Source organism: Elephas maximus, chromosome 11 (genome assembly GCF_024166365.1).
Source record: "Elephas maximus indicus isolate mEleMax1 chromosome 11, mEleMax1 primary haplotype, whole genome shotgun sequence".
Taxonomy (NCBI): domain Eukaryota; kingdom Metazoa; phylum Chordata; class Mammalia; order Proboscidea; family Elephantidae; genus Elephas; species Elephas maximus.
In genome coordinates, this window is record NC_064829.1 from 87,407,005 (window position 1) to 87,422,238 (window position 15,234).

Below are 15,234 nucleotides of genomic sequence, written 5' to 3' on the forward strand. Positions count from 1 at the left end.
GTTCTCCTAGCTGCTCTCCCCCTAATAAGACAGCACACTCCTCCTCTCCACCCTGTATTCCCTGTGTCTATTCAACCAGCTACTGTCCCCTTCTGGCTTTTCATCTCGCCTCCAGACAGGAGCTGCCCACATAGTCTCATGTGGCTGCTTAAGCCAAGAAGCTCACTCCTCACCAGTATCATTTTCTGTCTTGTAGGTCAGCCCAATCCCTGTTTAAAGAGTTGGCTTTGGGAATGGTTCCAGTCTTCGGCTAACAGAGGGTTCGAGGACTATGACCTCAGGGGTCCCTCTACTCTCATTCAGACCTTTAAGTCTGGTCTTTTTACGAGAATTTGAGATCTGCATCCCACTGTTCTCCTGTTCCATCAGGAATCCACTGTTGTGTCCCCTTTCAGAGCAGTATCACTAATTTTAATGTACCCATTTCACCTGCATTTTCTCTCAGTGAAACTGGAGTCTGAGAGCTGGAAGAGCAACTGGAATTGCTGTAGTGCCAAGTACATCCCCTTTCACCCAGACGCGGCCATGTTCAGAGAATCATTCCCTGTTTGTACTCCAGTCAGGTGGTCTATCCCAAAAAGAAAATGGAGCTCTGGCCCATGGTGTCTGTTGCCCTCAAGATTTGGCCCTTTTGACCTGGTATCCCACACCCAACCATGAAGGCCTGGGAGTTTAGTTCCAGCCTATAGGTGTCCAGCACGGCCAAGACGCCCCAGAGGATTTGTAAAGAGTACTACCAATCCACTGCCATCATCAAGAAGCTGTGCAATTTCACAGCAGCCTGGGCTCATCTAGACAGACTAGGAGAACCAGTGGCAGACTCTGGTCCCTCCTTTAGGGCTGTGGCCCATTTCCCTGTGCAGGTGCTACGCTGTCACGTACTTCCCAGGTCAGGGAAGGGTGATTCGGAGTAAGAAGGCAGAGTGCACAACGTGATCAGCCTTGATGTTGGTGGAATCTGAGCATTGAGAGCCTGGCCATGGCTTTGACCCTGTCTGTGGGTGTGGTAGAAAAGTCTGCTGAGCTCCAGGAGGCTCTGTCCTGAGCCTTCCTCAGCAGGAGTGGGAATGGCAATATGTCGGGACCACTGTGGGGGAGGACCAAAACGTTTCAACAAAAATAATTTATTTGTTTATAGAACAAAAAATTTTTTGTACAGCTTCAAGGACAACTGGATCTAGACCTCAAGGAGATCAAAAGGACTCTGTCTCTTGCCATCATCCAGCTTGCTTGGTTTCCAGGCAGGCCTTTCTTTAAGGAAATGGTGGCTGCCTGCAGCCTCAGCTCCCATCTTCCTGGCAGGTGAACCAGGGGCCAAGAGCCAGAGTCCTTTTTCTGTCATTAGCCTGCCTCATGTCACATGACCATCACCAATCCAATCATTATTTCTTCAGGTTGACTAGTCTTGAGGCATGTCCTCAGTAAATATTTGATGAGTAACTGACTGAAAATGATTAATGGATATACTTCTTTAATTGTTATTAGCAAAATCCTGTTCAGGTCTTTCTCCATTTCTCTGAGTAAAATTGAGCTATATTAGTCTGCTGAGGGGTTAAGACAGTAAATGATAAAATTCCAGAGCCTGGCTTTTAAAATGAAAATCCTCAACATTAAGGAGACTCAGCTGTGTTGGCAGATGTTTTGGTGTGTATGTCTTCACCACAATAAAAAAAAGAATGGGAGAAAAAGAAAAGACTCAGTAAGAGACCACGAAGGCCCCTCCTCACAGACATTTACAGAGCATGATCGTGTCCAGCCTTGTGAACCATTTCAGTCTTGTGAAACAAGATACCAAATTGAGAACATACAGTTTCAACCTTGTTCTCCTAGTATGGAGACTTTCATTTGTATTCATAACGATTACCAACTTGAATCATCACCTAGCACATCATATACCACAGAAAAATAAACACAAAATAAGCACTTTGCCTCTAAATAAACATCAAAAAGCAAGAAATACCTACCTTGCACTAGTCCCCAAGATCAATAAAGCCTTGAACCCTTGCCTGTAGTTGGGTCCTTAACAAATACAAATGTATCTCTTGGTTCAAAACACTCAATTGTGAGGATATAATCACGAGTACAAATTTAGGACCGGTGTCAGGCCTGAGATCAAAGTATTAAAGGACAAACAAAGGGAGAAAATGTCAACTCCAAGGAGGGAGTCAGGGAGGCTTCACAGAAGAGGGATCATCTCAGCTTAATTGTAGAAGGACTGTCGTTGGGAGAGGAGGAGGAAACTGGGGATGGCATCCTTGAGAAGTTGAGGGAACAGGAATATGCTCAGGGGCAGGGAACTGCTGGGTGGATTCCGCAGGACACTACCACTGGCCAGGGTAGAGGAGTCTTGTGCAGCCAAGATGGCAGCTGCAAGAATGGGGTGATGGCACCTGCCTGCCAGTCTGGGCTAAAAGTGATGAAACAAGTGAGCCCCATACAAACTGGTACCATAAAAAAAAAAAAAAACCGTTGCCATCGAGTCGATTCTGACTCACAGCGACCCTATAGGACAGAGTAGAACTGCCCCATAGTTTCCAAGGAGCGCCTGGTGGATCTGAACTGCCAACCTTTTTTTTTTTTTAATTAACTTTTATTGAGCTTCAGGTGTACGTTTACAAATCAAGTCAGTCTGTCACATATAAGTTTATATACATCTTACTCTGTACTCCCACTTGCTCTCCCCCTAATGAGTCAGCCCTTCCAGTCTCTCCTTTCGTGACAATTTTGCCTGCTTCCAACTCTCTCTATCCTCCCATCCCCCCTCCAGACAGGAGATGCCAACACAGTCTCAAATGTCCACCTGATATAATTAGCTCACTCTTCATCAGCATCTCTCTCCTACCCACTGTCCAGTCCCCTTCATGTCTGATGAGTTGTCTTCGGGGATGGTTCCTGTCCTGTGCCAACAGAAGGTTTGGGGACCGTGACCGCCGGGATTCCTCTAGTCTCAGTCAGACCATTAAGTATGGTCTTTTTATGAGAATTTGGGGTCTGCATCCCACTGATCTCCTGCTCCCTCAGGGGTTCGCTATTGTGTTCCCTGTCAGGGCAGTCATCGATTGTGGCCGGGCACCAACTAGTTCTTCTGGTCTCAGGATGATGTAGGTCTCTGTCTGGTTCATGTGGCCCTTTCTGTCTCTTGGGCTCTTAGTTGTCGTGTGACCTTGGTGTTCTTCATTCTCCTTTGCTCCAGGTGGGTTGAGACCAATTGATGCATCTTAGATGGCCGCTTGTTAGCATTTAAGACCCCAGACACCACATTTCAAAGTGGGATGCACAATGTTTTCATAATAGAATTATTTTGCCAATTGGCTTAGAAGTCCCCTTAAACCATAGTTCCCAAACCCCCGCCCTTGCTCTGCTGACCTTTGAAGCATTCATTTAATCCCAGACACTTCTTTGCTTTTGGTCCAGTCCAATTGAGCTGACCTTCCATGTATTGTGAACTGCCAACCTTTTGATTAGCAGCTGTAACACTTAAGCACTATGCCACCAGGGTTTCCACTGGTACCATAGGCAGGTCAAAACCACCAGGCCTCTATTCAGGATGTTCTGGTATCACCAGGGATAACTGCCCACTACTCCCCACACCCAACAGGTGTACTTCTGTGTACTAAGTCCCAGAGGGACCAGAGCAAGTTCAAGGAAAGAACAAGAGAACCTGTCGCCCATGTGCTGTGGATGATTTTATGAGATCTAACCATGGCCACTCACACAGGGCACAAGGAATTGAGCTCTGATGACAAATGCCTACCCTACCCCCATTTTCTTGGAGGTCTGAGTCCCACATGGGTCAGCTGGACTTAAACTCAGCCTCCACACAAACCCCATTGCTGATGGTAGACAAATATTACACCCAGGGAGGATGGCCTCATCAGGCTTGGGGGTGGGGTACTGGGGAAAAACTGAGGGCATCAAATTCCCTTGACTGCAACCCTGCCTGGGGTTCTACCCCTGGTGTGGTCATCATCGTTCCTGCCATTGGGATTTGTGCGGGAGAATCAGCCCAGGCAGAGCAGCAGCAGCAGTCTCAAACTCCACCACCAATACTAGATGGGCACTGTGGCCCAAAGCCCCTCACATCTGGGGTCTCCTGCTCTCTCCCCAAACATTGCTTCTAGGAAACATTCTCTTCTTGTGAAGAAGCACAATTTTGGGACGAGTGACACAGCTACATCCAAAACACAGGTTTTGCTGAACTGACATTTTATTTTTGTTTTGGGGAAATAGTTTCCAAGATTTTTAAAATTACACAAGCCAGATGTGGCAACCATATATTTATCCCACCACCTCTCTCCCCTGAGCTCTCAGAGGAACAGCCTGCCACAGTGGCAGCAGAAACTGGACAACTAAGACCATGGTGACCAGAGAAATCAGGGACACTGGCTGGGTCACAAAAGTCACACTCCAGGATCTGCATTCTCTCAGTCCTAAGGTGATGGCCATGAGAGGAACAGTCCAGGGAGTCTACAGGAATTCAGAAAAATTTAGTTTATTTGCTCTGACAGTGACCTTGGCCACAGATAACAGGTCGGCAATTCCTGAGTTCTGCATACCCTCACCCCATGAAACCATAGTTGCTGGAATATTTGTAGGTGCCCCTTTAAAATGGTTCAACCCTAATAGTTTACCAGACACCCCCAACTCCAAATTACTTCATACTTAGTGGTTCCATACCTACATATTCTTCCCATCTGGCCCCTTACAGTCAGTGAACCCTTCCTTACAAGTTCTAGATTCCAGAGGACACAGCTTCTGAGTTGATTCTAGAAACAGCTTCCTTTCATCAATACTAGAAGTTGCAGAATACTCCCTGGGAACAAGAGACCCAAATCTCGGTGGGCCTAGCCACACTCGAGTATCACACACCAAATACACCATTCATCAGGGTGACCTCTGGGCTCACAAATAATCCTGATATCCAGGTCACAAAATTCACCCACAAAGCCCTTCAGTCTTTCCCTGGAGACCTTAGGCAACAATGCAAATCAGGCCAACACTTGATTGAGAACCACTCTCTATCATTCTCTGCCTCCTCTGAAGCAAAGTCAAAGATCCCCCCAAAAAGCCATTCCCTCTATTCATTCTGGTGAAGCCAAACTCTCTTCTCAACCCCTCCACACAAATGGAACAGAAGCCCCAATATTAAAGATGGCTTAAACAATAAGACCTTTATTATTGCACTTTCCAAAGCAGTCTGTTCCAGGGTTGGACAAATCTATGACAGATAGTACATGTAGTGTCAACAGTGTCCATGAAGAAGACAAAACATCTCCGGAAGTCCCCTGCACATACTGGCTCAGGTCCCCTTAGCCGGAGCTGGGTCATGTCTTCACCTAAACCAGTCAGTGGGGAGGGAATGAAAGCTCCACATGAGCTTGATCACTCATGATTCTCTCCTGGGTACAGAAGAACAAATACAGAAGTTTGCCTTCCGTGGGCATGTTGGGGAGACTGGCACACACTGTGAGGACCTTCAGATGATAAATGCAGGATGGTTTCTTCCACAGGCACTGGCAGTGACATGTCTGCCAAGGACACTGGGCATGTCAAAAATTATGACGAAGCTCCTAAAAGCCTCCCCAAATACCTGGCACTTACAGTGAATCTCCCCAACGTAAGTGTTGGGATATATGAGGTTTAGCTTCTCCCAGATCCTCATAAAGGCTACTCGCCTTGATCGCCTGTCTGAAGTAAGACCTTTCATGTTGGACAAGGTGACAGCCATGGCTAAAGGCTTTCCCACATCCCTGTCCTCCTAAGGCCTTTCTCCACTGTGGACTTTCTTGTGCTGAAGGAGGGTAGAACTATGTTTGAAGGCTTTCCCACATTCTGTACATTCATACAACCTCTCTTCAGTGTGAAATTGCTGGTGCCGATTGCGGTAAGACCTGGTAGTGAAGGCTTTCCCACACAGGCTGCATTCATAAGGCCGTTCTCCAGTGTGAACTTTCCAGTGCTGATATAGCCCAGAGTGGGTTACATAGGTCTTCCCACATTGGTTGCACTCAAATGGCCTCTCTCCAGTGTGAACCCTCTGGTGAAGAATGAAGCTGTTACTATACTTAAAGAATTTCCCACATTCCCTGCACTCATAGGGCCTTTCTCCAATATGAACTTTCTGGTGTCGAATGAGGGTAGACAGAACACTGAAAGCTTTCCCACATTTACTGCACTCATAAGGCCTTTCTCCTGTGTGAATTCTCTTGTGCAGAACAAGAGCATCTTTGCGGTTGAAGGTTTTCCCACATTCACTACACTTGAAAGGTTTTATTCCAGTGTGAACTTTCTGGTGCTTCCTCAATTTAGATGGGTAACTGAAGGCCCTCCCACAGTCATTACACACATGGGATGTTTCTCTATTGTGAATTTTTTGGGGACTAACAAGGATTGATTTATCTTTAGAAGCATTTCTTCCTGTTGGGCATGTGTTTGATCTCTTTTCAGAGTGAGTTATCAGGTGATCCAGGAGAGCAAAGGCCTTCAAGAAGGCTTTTCCACAGTTGCTGCACCTAAAGGGATCCTGTCTAGCATGGACTCCCTGCTGCTGCTTGAGACTGGAGCTGTGTGAGAAGGCCTCTCTGCACTTGGTGCTCCTGTGTGGCTTCTCTCCACTGTGAGTAGCCTGAAGATGGAAGAAGCCCAATCTGACTGGAACATCCTTCCCAGACTCCCCATGCATAAAGGGCTTCTTTAAAAGGTAGGCTCTGAAGCTCTTCACATGCTCGAGAGGGGCTCCCTCATCCTCCGCTCCACACAGACAACCTGAAAACAGAAAAATGTCACTTACTGAGTGTTGAATTGGAGGGAGGGGAAACTTCATCACCGGTACATGCCAACACAACCATGAACGAGTCCATGGGCTTGTTGAAAGGTGAAGGGAGAAGGGCGTGGGTGAAGAAGGGCCAAATCAGCAGGACAGGACCTGGTCAGCCCACAGAAAGGGAGAGACATCAACAGGGATGAGGACACAAAGATAGGGTACAGTGCAGGAATGAGAGTTAGGGTAATTTATTCCTCTGCAAAGGGTTTCAGCAGGGCCTTGGCTGCTGCTGACAGGTGAGCACTGTGCAGAGAGGTGTGATCAGTCTCATGAAAAAATGGTTGCAACAGAGTAGCTAGTGTTCAAGCATTACATAGGTACATGTGCACATCTCATTCACACACAGAATAGGTCAATACTGGACAGCACAAAGAAGGGGAAATCACAAGACACAGAGGCCAAAGAGGTGGGATCATCCAAGGCCTGAGAGTCATGGTAGAGATGGCAAGAGTGCAGAACATCCAGGAGTGAGAGGAAAGGCGGGAATAAGGTGTGGTAACTGGCCTCAGAAATATCAAAGCACCAGTGCACACAGGCGCCCAGCATGCCTTGAGCCTATCCCTAAAACTATGGCATTCCCCCAGCTCCCACTCACCAAGACCAGGACCCCTCCTAGCCTCTTATCTGCTGACCAGAATAACACCTGACATTTTGGGCACCCAGGGTTCTTCGATGCCCTCCAACTGGGCAACTACGTGGGATCTTGAAGGTGTAAGTCCTCGGGGAGGAGAGGTAGTACAAGGCCAGACCAAGCCAAGGCTAACCCACCCCATTACCTACCACAGGGAGCTCATGTCATTGTGGCAACCAGGAATAAAAACTGAGTACTGAAAAAAATGAACTTTTTTGAAGCAAAAACTGATAAAGTTAAAGGGAGAAATAGAAAATTCAACAATAATAGCTGGAGACATTTTTTCAGTAACAGAATCACTAGGCAGAAAATGAACAAGGATATAGCAGACTTGAATAACACTAAAAACCAACTAGACCTAGATATCTACAGAACATTCCACTCAACAGCAGAATACACATTCTTCTCAAAATCACATAGAACATTCTCCAGAATAGACCATTTGCTAGGAATAAAAAGAGCCTTGATAGATTTCAATGAATTGAAATAATACAGAGTAGGTTCTCCAACCACAATAAAATTAAATTAGATATCAACAACAGAAAGAAATCTGGGAAACTCACTAATATATGAAATTTAAACAACCTACTACTAAATAACCAATGGTTCAATTAAAAAAAAAAAAAAAAAAGAGCAAGAAAATTAGAAAATACTTTGAGATGAATGAAAACAAAAACATACCAAAAGTCATGGGATACGGCTAAAACAATGTTTAGAGGAAAATTTATAGCTATAAACACCCATATTAAAAAAGAAAGATCTCAAATCAATAATCTAATTTCCTTAAATAGAAATAGAGAGATACACAGCTGCTGTCAAGTTGACTCCAATTCATGACACCCTACGTACAATATAACAAAACACGGCCTCGCCTTGAGTCCCCTTCATGATGGCCAGCATGTTCGAGTCCATCGTTGTGGCTACTGTGCCAATCCATCTCACTGAAAGTCTTCTTTACTGTCACTGACTCTTTACTTCACCAAACATAATGTCCTCCTCCAGCAATTGATTCTCCTGATGATGTATCCAAAGCGAGTGGGAAAACGTTCTGTTGTAATCCATAAGGTTTTCATTGGCTAGTTTTTGGAAGTAGATCACCAAGCCTTTCTTCCTAGTCTGTCTTAGTCTGGAAGCTCCACTGAAACCTGTCTACCATGGGTGACACTGTTGGTATTTGAAATACCAATGGCATAGCTTCTAGCATCATAGCAACACGTAAGCTACCACAGTATGAGAACCTGACAGATGGATGTTAGATCTTAGAAAAGTAGAAAGAGGAAACTAAGAAGAAAGGAAATAACAAAGATTAGAGAGGTAATAAATGTAACAGACAACTGAAAAACAATGGAAAAAGTCAATGAACAAAAAGTTGGTTCTTGAAAAGATCAAGGAAGTTAACAAACTTTAACTAGACCAATCAAGAAAAAAGAGAAGACTCAATTTAGTACAAGCAGGAATGAAATGGAGAAAATACTACTGACCTCACAGAAGTAAAAAGGATTACAAGGAAATATTAAGAAATATGTGGCAACAAATTTGATAACTTAGACAAAATAGACATATTCCTAGAAAACCACAAACTACCAAAATTGACTCAATAAGAAATAGAAAGTCTGTAGCCTTATAACAAATAAAAAGATTGAATTAGGAAAAAAAAAAGACTTCCCGCAAAAAAAACCCAGGTCCAGATGCCTTCACTGGTGAACAATAAGAACATTTAGATAAGAATTAACACCAATCCTTCACTAATGCTTCCAGAAAACAGAAAATGAGAGAGCAGTCCCAGAAGACCACATATTACATAATATCATATGTATGAAATGCCTATAATAGGAAAATCTATAGAAAGTAGATTAGTGGTTCCAAATCTGTCTTGGAAGGAGTACAACCAGAATGCTCCTTAGAAGCAAGGATGGCAAAACTGCATTTTATATACTTTGGACAAGTTGTCAGGAGGGATCTGTCCCTGGAAAAGGACATCATGCTTGGTAAAGTACAGGGTCAGTGGAAAAGAGGAAATCCCTCAATGAGATGGACTGGCACAGTGGCTGCAACAATGGACTCAAGGATAACAATGATTGTGAGCATGGCACAGGACTGGGCAGTGTTTCATTCTGTGATACATAGAGTTGCTATGAGTTAGAACTGACTCGATGGCACCTAACAATGACAGGGCTGGGGGGTGGTTAAACAGATTGGGGGATCATGGCTAAAGGGTACACGGCTTCTTTTTAGGGTAATGAAAATATTCTAAAATTGACTGTGACGATGGTTGCCAAATTGTATACTTTAAATCGAGTTGAATGGCATTTGAATTATATTTCAATGAAGTTGTAAAAAAAAAAAATCCATCTAAAAATATCTTACACAATAGCTGAGAAATCTGTGCAGACAGTAACTATGTTGGGTGCTAGGATTCTTTGCTCAGACCTGGACCAGGGAGGGCCCTGGAAATTTTATTTTGGAGAAAGTAGGTAAAACCTGCATGTCATTACTTCAGCAGAGTCACAGGGCCAGAGAGAGGACAAGCTGGGTGGGATCTGCTAGGTTCACTGTCAAACACCTGACCCCAGATCCTGCAACACGAGGCCCAGGAGCAACAGGTGTTGAGGCTGCTAATAGGGCTGCTCAGAAGCAAAGGAAGTGCGTATGGCCCAGTCTTGGCACCCACAGCACCTACAACAAGGAACTCTGGAAAGGAGCAGCACCTATGCTATGGCATTGGGACAAACAGAACTTTCCAAGAGAAAAAAGCAGAGGGTAGTTTTTTTTTAGTCAATATGCTGTGAGGTGACATGAGGAACTCACCCAGTGAACCAATAAGCGCAAAGTTTTCCAGCATCACATCATGGTACAAGTGCCTCTGGGTCACATTAAGGAGCCTCCACTCATCCCGGGAGAAATACACAGCCACGTCCTCAAAGGTCACTGCGTTCTGCATTGATGGGTTCAGCTGATCCATGGGGTCAATGGATGGGCAAAAAAGCACGGTAAAATATGGACAGATGGACACATACAAGTACTTGATAAGAGACACAGGGTCCTGCCACATCTCCCAAAGACTTCCTTTTCCTCTGTGAGACCCAGGCACCACCACCAGCACCAGCACCACCACACACCCTCATACCTTTCTTCTCCCAAGATCCACCCCTCAGGTGGGATGCCAGGGCCCCAGTGCCATTGGTGCCTCTCTCTTCCTATGGTGCTATTGGACACTGCATCCAGCATACAGGAACAACAGGCTGGTGACCACGTATGTTCTGGTACATAGGGCCTGCTCTCTCTCATTCCAGCCAAATCCCTTTGTGTCGCCCAGATCACAACCAAGCCTACACATATCTTTCTCCGTTAGACATCAAGTATCCAACTCAGAGCCATTTGGTTTGCCTCCCACCCACAAGGGTCAGACTCTGTCCCGCAGCATGCTCAAAACTCCACAACACAAGCCCACCAGTTCACCCCATAGACATCTCTCTGGCCTCCCCACATGCCGCTCTGTATATGGTGTCCTGACAGCGACTAGCATGAGCAACCAGAGTCCCATGCTGCCCAAGTCCAGCTCTACACATCCAATGGCCCCCACTGCAAAGGGCATCCCCTAGCCCTGCGGTGAAAGCCTCTGTATCAAGCATCAACACTCCAGCGGCCCGGAACCACACACACAACACAGACATCTCCTGCCCTCTTCCTTCTCTGCCAACGCACATGCTGACCCTTCACCTACCACAACCTTCCTTACTCCTCGTGAGGCACATTCAGAGTCCAGACCCACTGGGTGGGGATCCTGGCGCCTTCCATTCACCTGTGCCACCCCGGCCATCGGAACATTTGGGCACAATGGTGCAGAGAGAGGCACCAACCCGGAAGAATCAGCGGTCTCAGCCGACACGCCCCCTTCCCACGCCGCCGCCCTGGGAGCAGCGACCTCGGGCTGACCGTGGAACTTTCCAAGCCCAGTCTCTCCCGTGTAAAATGTGCCCGAGGACTAGGGAACCGTCCTGGAAACCGCGAGGACGAAGCAGGGGTGCGATGACCGCGGGACTCGTGGCGGCCGTTTCACTGTCGGCGACAGTCTCACGAAGGCGAAGCCATTTGCCTGGGGTTACGACGCGCGCGAAGGGGTGGTGAGGAGCTCTGTCCCTCTCGGGCCTTTGTGGTCTCCTGGAAAGCCCGTCTTTCCCGCCACTTTGAACAGACCAACAGCCGCAGAATGAGCACGGGAACCGAAAAGCCGGAGCCGGCCCCACTCACTGCTGACAGGGCGGAAGGGTCCCTAGATTGAGCTTTCATTGGGTTAGCGCCCGCCCCATATCATGACATCATTTTCCTACGTCCATCTTAGGGCCGCTTGGTCGTTGCCAAGGTGATAGGAGAGGGCCCTCCGGACTTGTGCTGGAAGCTCGGGCAGTCTACATTACCCAGAAGGAACCTCTCCGTGCATACGCAGCGACGCGGCCAATAACGGCTCAAGATGGTGCCTATTCTAGGAAAGGCCGCTCCGGAGGGGGAGGGACTTCCGGCGTCAACGTTGGCCCGTTACTTTCTGTGTTTCGCGGTACTGTGCACCACCAGGTGGTCGCCGGCTGCTGAGGAACGGCGTACAGGAGGCTCACCTGGCCCGTGGAAACCGGAGCGGTGATGGCAGACAGTCGGAGAGGTCCTGCCGCCTCATCCTTATACGCTTTGTGACCGCTGCAAATGTCTCGTCTCCCCGAGCCTGGGTTTCCGGGCAGTAGAGGAGCAAGTCCGCGGAGCTATTTGGCAAGGAGATGAGCAGGAGCTATGTCATGTGGGTCCTTTGGGCTGTAGGTCATTTATGCGTCTGGTCTATACACAGTGTGATGAGTACATCCAGGCACGGGGTGATGGAGAGCAACACAGAAGTGACTTTTACACAGTCCCCAACCCTGTGGGGCCGTGCCTCAGTGGAAGAATTAAGACATGATAAAAGGAGTACAAGCTTCACATCAGCTAACCCTGCCTCTGCCCCTTTCACAGATGTCTCTGCCCCAGCCCAAGATAGCTCAATAAGCACAAATGTTCTGAGCTTGGGGGATTGTGGAGCCAACTCTCGGGGTTGTAGACATTGGACAAGGTGACACCCAAGCACCAGCTCAACAGTTTCCTCACGAGTGAGGAGCAGAGCAGAGATAGTGGGAACCTCCAAGTTACCCAGACGCAGCCCTGAGTTAGGGCTCTGCCCACTTTTTAACAAGTACAGTGTTTGATCAAGGAATACTCATTAGGAGTGATAATAAACTTACTCCAACGTCACTGCCAACGTTTTTAAATGGGTGTACCCTAATCTATTGCAACAGTACCTTGTTATTGGATACTCTCTCCTCGAAAGAGTGCAGATACTAGATTCTTTGGGCATGTCACAGGGGACCTGTGTCTTAAATTCGAACAGTGCCATAAACTGGCCAGCTGTACTCTGATTAGCCAGCCGAGTATGAGCTCACATATTTGCCCAATGACTGTTCCTAGTCAGGTTATTTGTGTGTGTGTGTGTGTGTGTGTGCTTTAAGTGCCTCCCGCCCACATTTATACACACATTGTTATGTGACCCTCGTTGCTCTCCCTATAATGTGACAGCACACTCCTCCTTTCCACTCCGGATTTCCCATGTCCATTAAACCAGCTCCTGTCCCTTTCTGCCTTCTCTTCTCACCTCAGGACAGGAGCTGCCTATTTAGTCTCATGTATCTTACTTGAGTTAAAAAGCACATTCTTCACAAATAGCATTTTGTCTTAATAAAAAAAAAACAGTGCCGTCAAGTCAATTCTGACTCATAGCGACCCTATAGGACAGAGTAGAACTGCCCCATAGAGTTTCCAAGGAGCGCCTGGCGGATTCGAACTGCTGACCCTTTGGTTAGCAGCCGTAGCACTTAACCACTATGCCACCAGGGTTTCCTTATTGAAACATAAATAAAACAAAATTCACCAATTTTAAGTGTATAATTTAGTGAGTTTTGATAAATTTATATAATCACAAAACTACCACCAAAATCAAGTTACAGAACAGTTTCATCATATAAAAACTTCATTCCTTTGGCAATCAGTCCCTTTCCACAGGGTCAGCCCCAGCTTTCTCTCACTATGGCTTTGTCTTTACTAGAACTCATACAAATAAAATCCTATTTTATCTTTTGTGCCTGGCTTCCTTCACTTACTTTTTAAAAATTCATCCATGTGGTTTCTTGTATCAGTATTTTAATGCTTAGTGGGGTTCCACTGTTTGAATGTATCACAGTGTTTATCCACTCCCTGTTGATGGAGATATAGGTCATTTCTATTTTCTGGTTATTTTACATAAAGCTACACTGACCTTGCTTGTCAACTCTGGACTAAAGCTGACTCCCAGGCAGTCCCAGATAGACTTGGGTCCGTGAGGTGGGAAAGGTCAGGTCTTGAAGGCAACTGGCCACCACAGGGCCAGAGTACCCACTTCTTTTTTGGAAGTTTCCTTTAGCTGCCACAAAGGGATGATTCCATGGACAGGGCCAAATCCAGATAAAAGGGCATGCAATTGGCACTAAAGCAATTTCAGTTGCTTTTCCAACTCTCAGGCTCCAGATCCACTCAGTGAAAGTACAGGAGAAATTAATACATTGATTAGTCATAACAGCACAAAAGGAACAGGCAACATAAGAATGCCTTTACTAAATGGTAAAAGCTGATTACAGTTTTTACCTGAACCCCCCAGAAACAGATATACAGACCCAGAGGTCATGAAATTTAGAGAACCAGGTATAGAGTTGATGAATGCCACCAAGGATGCCACCTTCAAGTGTTTGTCAGTTTCCATTTTACATTTGTATGATTTTTTTTTTTATATAAATGCTTGTGTCCTAATACAGTATCATCTCTGTCAGGGAGGGCCACTGTATCTTAGTGATACGTAATCATTTGTTTTTAGACTTTAAGGCTGCTCTCCTGGGCAGGTCCTGGAGATAGCTTCCTCTCAACTTTGCTGAGGAGTGTAGAACATCCTCTGTGGACAAAAGACCCAATTCCTGATGCTCCAGGAACTACTGGAGGTTGCCACAACTATGGTTCCTTAGGATGAGCTCCAGGTCCAACAAATAGTCATGATATCCAGGCTACAAGATTTGGCCCACAGAGCTCTTCAGCCTTTCCCAGGAGATTTTGGGCCATAAGGGAAATGAGATCAGGCCTGGATTTAGAACTGTTCCCTGCCATCCTGCTGTTGGGCTTGGACCAAAGCCAAGACTCCCCACAAAAGCCCTTCCCTTTCCTTCATGCCAGCAGAACACAATCCTGTTCTCAAGTCACTTAACAAAATTAAAGAACCCCCAGGATTAAAAGTGGCTTAAACAATTAGGCTTTTTGTCATCACACAGTTAGGGACAGTGTGAGGTAAGCAGTTCCTGGGTTGGGAAAGTTGGAGGCTGGAAGGATCTCGTGTCAGCTTCATGTGTGCCATTAGCAATGTTCATGAAGAAGAAAATGTCAGGAGACATCCAGAAGACCCTATCTCAGGCTGTTTTGACCAAAGCTGGGTCACATCCACACTTAAACTTGTCAGTGGAAGGCACTGAGGCCCCCTACCACCACTACCTCAAATCACTCATGGAAATGAGGGCACACAAAGGTCTGCCTTCCCTGAGCACATTGGAATGACTGATGTCCTCCCTAGTAGTACTGTTGGGGTACACAAGTGTGATAGTACGGTTCTAAAATGGCCTCCAAGATTTCCTGTCCTAATCCAAAAGACTGTATGATGGATTTTATTCCCATGATTAAATTATGTTAT

General features: G+C 46.2%; 1 protein-coding gene across 6 annotated transcripts; it reads right to left on the reverse strand.

Annotated features, from left to right (window-relative positions):
* Positions 1–4,165: 4,165 nt before the first annotated feature.
* On the reverse strand, positions 4,166–11,853 carry ZNF584 (zinc finger protein 584). 6 transcript variants are annotated; one of them, XM_049900439.1, is made up of 3 exons: positions 10,263–10,566; positions 8,304–8,502; positions 4,166–6,765 (listed from the first exon to the last, which is right to left on the reverse strand). In XM_049900439.1, exons 2-3 carry the CDS (start codon positions 8,389–8,391, stop codon positions 5,759–5,761), a joined length of 1,095 nt encoding a protein of 364 aa, XP_049756396.1. In that variant the 5' UTR covers positions 8,392–8,502; positions 10,263–10,566; the 3' UTR covers positions 4,166–5,758. The 6 variants fall into 6 exon arrangements, with proteins under 6 accessions (XP_049756396.1, XP_049756397.1, XP_049756398.1 ...); XM_049900440.1 differs by having other exon boundaries at positions 8,327–8,502; positions 10,263–10,565; XM_049900438.1 differs by lacking the exon at positions 8,304–8,502 and adding an exon at positions 10,582–11,269 and having other exon boundaries at positions 4,167–6,765; positions 10,263–10,407.
* Between the last annotated feature and the right edge of the window lie 3,381 nt (positions 11,854–15,234).